The following is a 9,232-nucleotide window of genomic DNA, read 5'->3' as shown; positions in this document are numbered from 1 at the left end:
AAACTGCACAGAATAAGATCTGCTGGCGCATTATGCACTGACAGATCTGGGTCTGTGCAGTTTGATAGGAGTGATAAGTAGAATAAACAACACAGAGCCTGATCTGCAGACACATTATGCTATGGCAGATCATGATCCTTGTTGTTTGCATTTGACTTGAGTGAGTACAGATGTTGAGTCTAGAGAGTTTTCTCAAAGGAAATTTCAAAGACTTCTAAAATTGGTTATCTTAATCAAGTTAAAATACCAGCTATTAAACAACCCATGCTTTACAGGACAATTTTAACTATGAGTTAGAATGATTGAAAGACAATAATAAGCACATACTCATGTTTACACTGTTGATTTGTGTTTAGAAATTAACTGTGTTAACACTTGTACGCACCAGAGGCATTTATTACTCATGTATTACCCTATAAAGCTTGAAAAAATTATTTCCCTTCCCCCCCAATGAAATAATCAATCCCTAAAGTGATGTAAATCTTCTTTCTTTTTATAGAGAAGAGCAAACCTTGTGAAGTCAAAGGGCATCAGATACAATTCTAACAACGCCAACATTACAGTTATTCTCAAAACTTTGGATTACAAAGCTCCAGCTCAAAACAAAAAATTTGGACATAATACATTAGGAATACTTATATCACTGAAATTTACCAGGATGACAGTGGAACCAAAATTAAGAAAATGCTTAAAACATTGAAAGAATAAGTGGCCATCTGAAAAGTGAATATGATTAGAAAACTTAATTTAACATTCTTGTACAATTGGTTCTAATTATTTATGCATCCACATTATGTATTATACTAATTTTATTTTAAAGTCAATTAGCCTTCGACATTATGTATTATACTAATTGTATTTTAAAGTCAATTATGCATCCACATTATGTATTATACTAATTGTATTTTAAAGTCAATTATGCATCCACATTCTGTATTATACTAATTGTATTTTAAAGTCAATTATGCATCCACATTATGTATTATACTAATTGCATTTTAAAGTAAATTAGCCATCCACATTATGTATTATACTAATTGCATTTTAAAGTCAATTAGCCATCCACATTCTGTATTATACTAATTGTATTTTAAAGTCAATTATGCATCTACATTATGTATTATACTAACTGTATTTTAAAGTCAATTAGCCATCCACATTATGTATTATACTAATTGCATTTTAAAGTCAATTAGCCATCCACATTCTGTATTATACTAATTGTATTTTGAAGTCAATTATGCATCCACATTATGTATTATACTAATTGTATTTTAAAGTCAATTATGCATCCACATTATGTATTATACTAATTGCATTTTAAAGTCAATTAGCCATCCACATTATGTATCATACTAATTGTATTTTAAAGTCAATTATGCATCCACATTATGTATTATACTAATTGTATTTTAAAGTCAATTAGCCATCCACATTATGTATTATCCTAATTGTATTTTAAAGTCAATTATGCATCCACATGATGTATTATACTAATTGTATTTTAAAGTCAACTAGCCATCCACATTATGTATTATACTAATTGTATTTTAAAGTCAATTAGCCATCCACATTCTGTATTATACTAATTGTATTTTGAAGTCAAGTATGCATCCACATTATGTATTATACTCATTTTATATTTAAAGTCAATTTTTTTTTAAGGAAAATATCTTAAGAAAAAAAAAGTCTGGTTTGCCTGTTATTTTACTGACAACAAATACTGACCTTTATAAATGTATCTGTTTAAAGATATAAATATTAAAAAAGTCACACACACACACACACATATATATATATATATATATATATATATATATATATATATATATATATATATATATATATATATATACACACACACATACATACACACACACACACACACACACACACACACACACACACAAAGTAAAAGGTACATGATTTCATAAGTAAAACTGACAAATCAGTTGTATTATATATGTTAATTGTACATTCTATACCATTGCATATTGTGCCACTAGAAATTAAGAAAAAATCCCACAAAAAATACATGGATGGAATACCTGTGACAATATAGACTGAAAAATATGATTAACTGGATATTTTGTTCCCTGTACATTAAAATGTAATTTGAGCAAGAGAAAGCAAAGAAAATCCTGAGCCTCTAAAAGATGAGGGCAAAAAAATGTATAAAATGTCATTAAAATTTTGTTAATATAATATTGAAGTTATAAACTCACATTTTGGTAAACTTCTAACTGTTCTTTCTACAAAATTACAATTAACAAAAAATTTTCCTGTAAAATAGTAATCAAATACCCTAAAAAGCAGTTTTTTTAATAGAAAATTTTGTCGTGGTTACAAATGTTTTCTAGAGATTTCAGGTACCCCTTTTAGTTTTGGGAGCACCTGTATTAAGTACACTTCTGCATGGTTTCAATTTTGGGCTACATAAGTTTGAGGTTTCAGCTTTCAGACACTGACATGTACCGTTCTTGACATGCAGAAATTAATAATGACAACTATGAGTACAAATATGACTGTTATTGACTAAAAGAATAACACACATGCTAATTTGGACATTTCTATTTATCCATCCGCTTAGGGCTAATATTCCATGTCATTTAAACAATGCCATTTATATTTTAGTCACCACTGTATCATGACAGTTTGCATTTGTACTTCTACTTCTCATAATATTTTTAAATGCAAAATAAAAACAAAAATATAAAAGCTTCGCCTACTTCATGTTTGAATAAACTAAGTTTCAATTGAAAATGAAATTATCAGTAATCTGGATCCATTTTTCCATGACTAATATTTAACCAGGTACACTGCTTTTGTGGGATCAACAATTACTAGGAAATTTTGACTGCTTACAAACATTACTCATCAAATATTCTGCCAACAACAAAATGTGCGTTATGTGTGGTACACTTAAATCTCATCCACTTAGTTTCTTTCTAGCAATACCACATATGGAGAATGTCATTCATACTTTAACACTCTCCCTCTCAAGAAGTTTACACTTTATGGTCAAATTATCTCAATGACATTGGTTGAAAATGACCAATTTCATAAGAAATTCATTATTTTACATAATGAAAGTTTCCATCAATTGCAAGCATGAAGAATGAATAAATTCTGATTTTGAAAAAAACACAACAAACACTGAATGCATAACACACAATGCAAAAATGACTGCTTAAATTTTTTTTATGTATTCCTGGTAACCATGGTAACAGAATGAGTAATGAGTATAACTTTTTTCTTTTCTTTCTAGGGCAATTGAAATTAATTACTCTAGATGACTGAGCCACGCAAAATCTAACATGAGATGATATATGGGGAAGAAATAGCAAACAAAAGAAACAAAACCCTTTAAATATATAATTACAGATAAAAGTCACAAAACTCATGGAATACATTCTTGGTTTATAAAAACATTGAGTACAATTGCTTATCACAATAAAAGGAAAGTATGCTGTTGTGATCAGGTCTTGTATCAAAAAAATCACAATACAGACATAATGTAAAACAGTGTAATCATGTTACTGTAATACAAACATTCAATCAGAAATCACAATATAGACATAATGTAAAACAGTGTAATCATGTGACTGTAATACAAACATTCAATCAGGCTTCACCTGTAACTGAATTTGTAACATCTTGGATCTTTTGAAAAGTTTGTTTCAATTCTTACATGTGATTACTTACTTAAAGTGTAATCAATAAAAACAACAAAAATTTGGACCCAAGTCAGCCACCACATTGTGTTTTTGGGATAGGCATCAAGTTCCCATTTCCTCATCATGATGTAGTCAATGATATCTTACAAATGCCATTAAAACCAACAAAATACACACAAAAAACCTGTACAACTTGGCTTACACATCTAAATATATCTACAATGATGAGGAAGTCATGGCAAAATATTTATGAAGAATCCAACTATAATTTTAGAAAATGGGCAATTTATGAGTAGAATTCTCTTTTTCAAATTAATAAGAAAACTGGTTGAAATACTTGCATGTAAAAATTGAAAAGTAAAAGGATAAGAATTAATACTAGCATATACCACTGGTCAATATATAACCCTGTTTTTGTGCGATCTAGAATAACTGACAATAGATTCATGACACAACCTGTGAACCCACTTGAAACTCGAATTTTATGGCAGGTAGCTGTTACATTTATTAACAATATCCTGTGTTTACAATAACCAGTCAAATGATAGGTCAAATGGCCAATGATTGTCTGCAAGATTTTCTCTAGGATTTTCAGCTACCTGGCTTTAACTATCCACTGACCCAGAGGCAGTGAAGTAGAGTTCCCAGGTAGAAACCTGTCAGTTTTTGAGAATCTGAGTTGAGTAGGTTCTTGAATTCAGAACTTACCCTATGAGACAGAACAGTTTCATTTAACCGAGGTAAGTTAAAAATACCCGTCAATCCTACAATGAGCTAGGCCCTTTTTTTTGTCAGTGGAATAGTGTGAATTGGATGAGATTCAAATAATAGTAGAAAGTAGTTTCTTTTATTTTTCTGTTAGCAAATTCCTGATGAAGACTTTTAAACTTGAAGGCTTTTGAAAATGTTAGGTTGCTAAAATTGAGCAGAATAAGCATTTTTTAATGATGAGGCCAAAATAAAATGCCAGGAATTTCAGAATCTTTTAGGATGCAAAGTCGATACTTAACACTATACAAGTACTAACACAACAATTTTTAATCATTAATTACTACAATTGGCAAAAATTCATAAAAATCTTGAAATTGCACAACAATTCCTCTTTTAAATAAAACTTACTTTACTGATTATTAAAGCATGGTGCAGACCACTCAAATAATGAATAACTTGTAGTCAGGTTACTCAGGACCCAGAACATAACACCTCCTAACCAGCAAAACCAGGAGATTGAATAATAATACATGAGACTCATGGCTCCTCAGGGAGATATCACACATGAAGGTCTACAGAATTGAATAATAATACATGAGACTCATGGCTCCTCAGGGAGATATCACAAGTGAAGGTCTACAGAATTGAGCAGGACTGTGATCCTCCTGCTTCACCTCCATTATCATGACTAACTGGTTTTCTTGCTGGCTTTTTGTCTTCACGCACGGCCCCAACCTCTTCAACCTGAAATAAGGAACATATGTATTTACTGATATTCTGCTATAATCCATCTAAGGGTTCAGCAAATCTCATGCACAAAACCTGGGGACTGCATGTATCACATTGCAAAGTCTTTGCAAATCCAGGTACCCCATCAGCTACTACATGATATAAAATTTTTTTCAACGCAACTGTAAAAGTTATTTTACAGGATAAAAAATTATTGATGACTCATAATATGCAAAAAAGACTGACGTCTTACATCAAACGGTGTCATATTAAAGTGCCTTCCAAAGTAACAAGAATTAAACCTGGGTTACTGGGATCTTTCTCTGGGGCCAATCTAGTGGGTCATCAAGGCAGTTCCAGCTGGTGTGAAGCATCTGACTTCATGCTGGCTGTCAGCTGAGATTCATTTATCAGGATTGTTCATATGCCATCAGCACAAAGTTGTCAAAGTGCAGGAGATTTATTTAGGTCAGGGGTGTCAAACTCATTTACTATGGCAGGCCAGCTTTGATATAAATGCACTTTATTCAGCCATACATATCATGAACTATGATAAGCATGCAAATTTGACACTAACATGAGACCTGGTCTGCAGGACAGACTTATGAGACTAATGAGTCTGGTGAGCAGCAATGATTTTAAGGGAGTCACTGTCTCAAATTACACTAATCTCAAGGAAATTATATAACTCGGCAATGATTTTCCAATTCTAGATCATGATATTACATGTGCTGAAAATTTTGTTAAACATTCCAGCCAGAATACTATTGGGGCCCAGAGTGGCTGAGTGGTCTAAAGTGCTCTCCATTACAGATCACTGTCATCTCACCTCTGTCTGCGTGGTTCGAGTTTAGGATTCGGCCAATGTGAGTATGTGAGAAAGTTTGCCAGTAGCTTCTCATGGGTCGGTGGTTCTTCCTGGAGTTTTCCCGGGTTCTTCCTCCACCATTAATACTGGCCGCCATGCATAGCCTATCGTGTACTGAAAAATGGCATTAAACCCCACCACAACAACAACAGCAACCAGAATACTATCAAATTCTGATTGCCAAAACTGGAACCACAAGCTGTTGACAATACATGGCATGTGCCAGTAGTGTCATTTGTTTAAAATTAATATCTGTTACGGTTACATTGTAATCTGCTGGTAGAACAGGGTGTATATTGTTTGTTCTACTAAATACTCTTAATGATCTGGACCTAGATCTGCAGGCACATTATGCAACAGAAGTTTTGGGTCTATGCAGTTTGTAGTTAGATCAGACTTGTACACATGTATATTTGGTATTTTGTTTCACATTATGCAATGGAAGTTGTGGGTCTATGCAGTTTGTAGTTAGATCAGACTTGTACACATGTATATTTGGTATTTTTTTTCACATTATGCAATGGAAGTTGTGGGTTTATGCAGTTTGTAGTTAGATTAGACTTGTGTACATGTATATTTGTTATTTTGTTTCACATTATGCAATGGAAGTTGTGGGTCTATGCAGTTTGTAGTTAGATCAGACTTGTACACATGTATATTTGTTATTTTGTTTCACATTATACAATGGAAGTTGTGGGTCTATGCAGTTTGTATTTAGATCAGACCTGTACACATGTATATTTGGTATTTTGTTTCACATTATGCAATGGAAGTTGCGGGTCTATGCAGTTTGTAGTTAGATCAGACTTGTACACATGTATATTTATTTTGTTTCACATTATACAATGGAAGTTGTGGGTTTATGCAGTTTGTAGTTAGATTAGACTTGTACACATGTATATTGGGTATTTTGTTTCACATTATGCAATGGAAGTTGTGGGTTTATGCAGTTTGATGTTAGATCAGACTTGTACACATGTATATTTGGTATTTTGTTTCACATTATGCAATGGAAGTTGTGGGTCTATGCAGTTTGTAGTTAGATCAGACTTGTACACATGTATATTTGGTATTTTGTTTCACATTATGCAATGGAAGTTGTGGGTCTATGCAGTTTGTAGTTAGATCAGACTTGTACACATGTATATTTGGTATTTTGTTTCACATTATGCAATGAAAGTTGTGGGTCTATGCAGTTTGTAGTTAGATCAGACTTGTACACATGTATATTTGTTATTTTGTTTCACATTATGCAATGGAAGTTGTGGGTCTATGCAGTTTGTATTTAGATCAGACTTGTACACATGTATATTTGGTATTTTGTTTCACATTATACAATGGAAGTTGTGGGTTTATGCAGTTTGTAGTTAGATCAGACTTGTACACATGTATATTTGGTATTTTGTTTCATGTTTTTCATCGCTCATTTCTCATAAGTGGATATATCGTGTACAATTTATAGATAGCATGGCACTTGGTCCACATAGTTTCTAACTGGACTCTGAAATAAAAAAAATGAATCTGCAGACATACTGGACATTTTGTGCAGAAAGTAAATTAATATACAAACCTTCTGATGAGGGTTGTTCCAGTAAAACATACTTGGGACCTAGGGGAGGCACTTTTAATGTGGATTAGTCAAGTATAGATACAGTTTAGGATTTTAAATAATTTTCTTATGAAGTCTCTGAGTAATCAGAGTACCCTGGCATTTAATAAAAAATGGCTTTCTAGTTTAATGGAACAGTCCTAACAGAACACAATAATAATTGCTATTAAGTAACAAAAGATATCAATTTCAACAAACTTCCTCTTTGACATTTCTGCAAATGCTTTTAGTAACACTGATGAATGGTCTTTATACTGTAACTATTTTCATGGCCCACCCCCACCCACCCCAATGATCTATTCCTCTGGTTATATATTTATTTTATTTTATATTTTATTTAAAGGGAAGGGTTTTAAGATACAGATAACTGTGTGCTGAGTTTTTATAGCAACCAAAAAATGTACAAAAAGCTTGCCAAGGTCGGCACAAAAAAGCCTGTCCCCATCCCAGTACTTTTGGTAAATTGGTGTTGTACATATCATGATATATCAACAAAACAAATAAACATGTAATCATCTTTATTTAAGACACAGACTAAAAACTTTACCACTGAGGTCAATCTAATGTGTGGACAGATGTATATTTGGACATGCAAATGGACATATGGATGTTTTGTCATACAGATGCTGAGATGAATGGACAGTTGTACAAATGCACAATTAGATGGATGGTTGTACAGATGGACATATAGCTCTTGAGTAATACAGAAGCACAGATTGATGGACAGTAATACACATGGACATGGCTGGACAGTCACACAGATGCACATATAGATGGAAAGCTGTAAAGATGCACATATGAATGGAAAATGATACAGATGGACACATGGCTGGACAATCATACAGATGAACATATGACTGGACAGTGATACAGATGGACATATGGCTGGACAGTCATACAAGCAATGAAGTGACAGCAATGTGAAGCTTCCACCAAAGCTGTCACAACAAAAATGGATACCCTGCCAATAGAACCGATTTCAGAGTAATCTGTCCTTGATCACATTCAACTACAACGTAGCTAACTGGTGAAAACTACAGCCTGACATGGACACCAATAAACATGGTTAACAACCATGCTGCATATTAAGTATCTAGCTCTGTTGTTCTCTCTACCATGTGATATGCACTAAAAACCTGCAAAAATCTTAACCTTTTAAAACTCTTAACAAAGAAAATCATGTTTATTTGTAAAATCAGAATTAAAATAATGTGACCATTTGTTCCAAGACTCAGAATATTTAAATCCATAGAATTCAGCCAAAAGATTTGATGTTGATAAGATTTTGTGTAGTGTACAATCTAAAATGCAACAGATTTTTTAGTTTGTTGATATAATGGCTAAACAGTTAGCACCCATATTATTCAGTTTGTCTTGGCCAAAGAACTGTATGATTTTCTTGGGAAATATGTCTGAAATCATTTTGGCTTCAGAAAAACTGAAGGAAAAATACCAATGGACAAAGATATTTGCCAAGTTACACTGTAATACTGAATAATGATATACTGTAAACACCACTTGACTCATTGCTCATCTATCCAAGAAACATACTACTGAAACCATGCAGTATGCTAAAAATTGGAACTGCAAGCAAAATCTGTCAACGCTAGTGACAGTGTTAAATAGGTGAAAACAATG

The 9,232-nt window shown here is 32.7% G+C and overlaps 1 protein-coding gene across 1 annotated transcript in view; it reads right to left on the bottom strand.

Annotated features, from left to right (window-relative positions):
- Positions 1–1,883: 1,883 nt before the first annotated feature.
- LOC149776577 (kinesin-like protein KIF28) overlaps positions 1,884–9,232 on the bottom strand; it is a 132,079-nt gene continuing 124,730 nt past the window's right edge. Inside the window, exon 23 of the mRNA XM_089941058.1 lies at positions 1,884–5,132. Within this exon, the coding sequence (XP_089797184.1) occupies positions 5,025–5,132 (108 nt within the window). The 3' untranslated portion in view covers positions 1,884–5,024. The remainder of the gene's footprint in view (positions 5,133–9,232) is intronic.

This window comes from Sinohyriopsis cumingii, chromosome 18 (genome assembly GCF_028554795.1).
Source record: "Sinohyriopsis cumingii isolate HCF-2022 chromosome 18, ASM2855479v2, whole genome shotgun sequence".
NCBI lineage: Eukaryota > Metazoa > Mollusca > Bivalvia > Unionida > Unionidae > Sinohyriopsis > Sinohyriopsis cumingii.
This window is presented reverse-complemented; position numbering and strand designations above follow the sequence as displayed.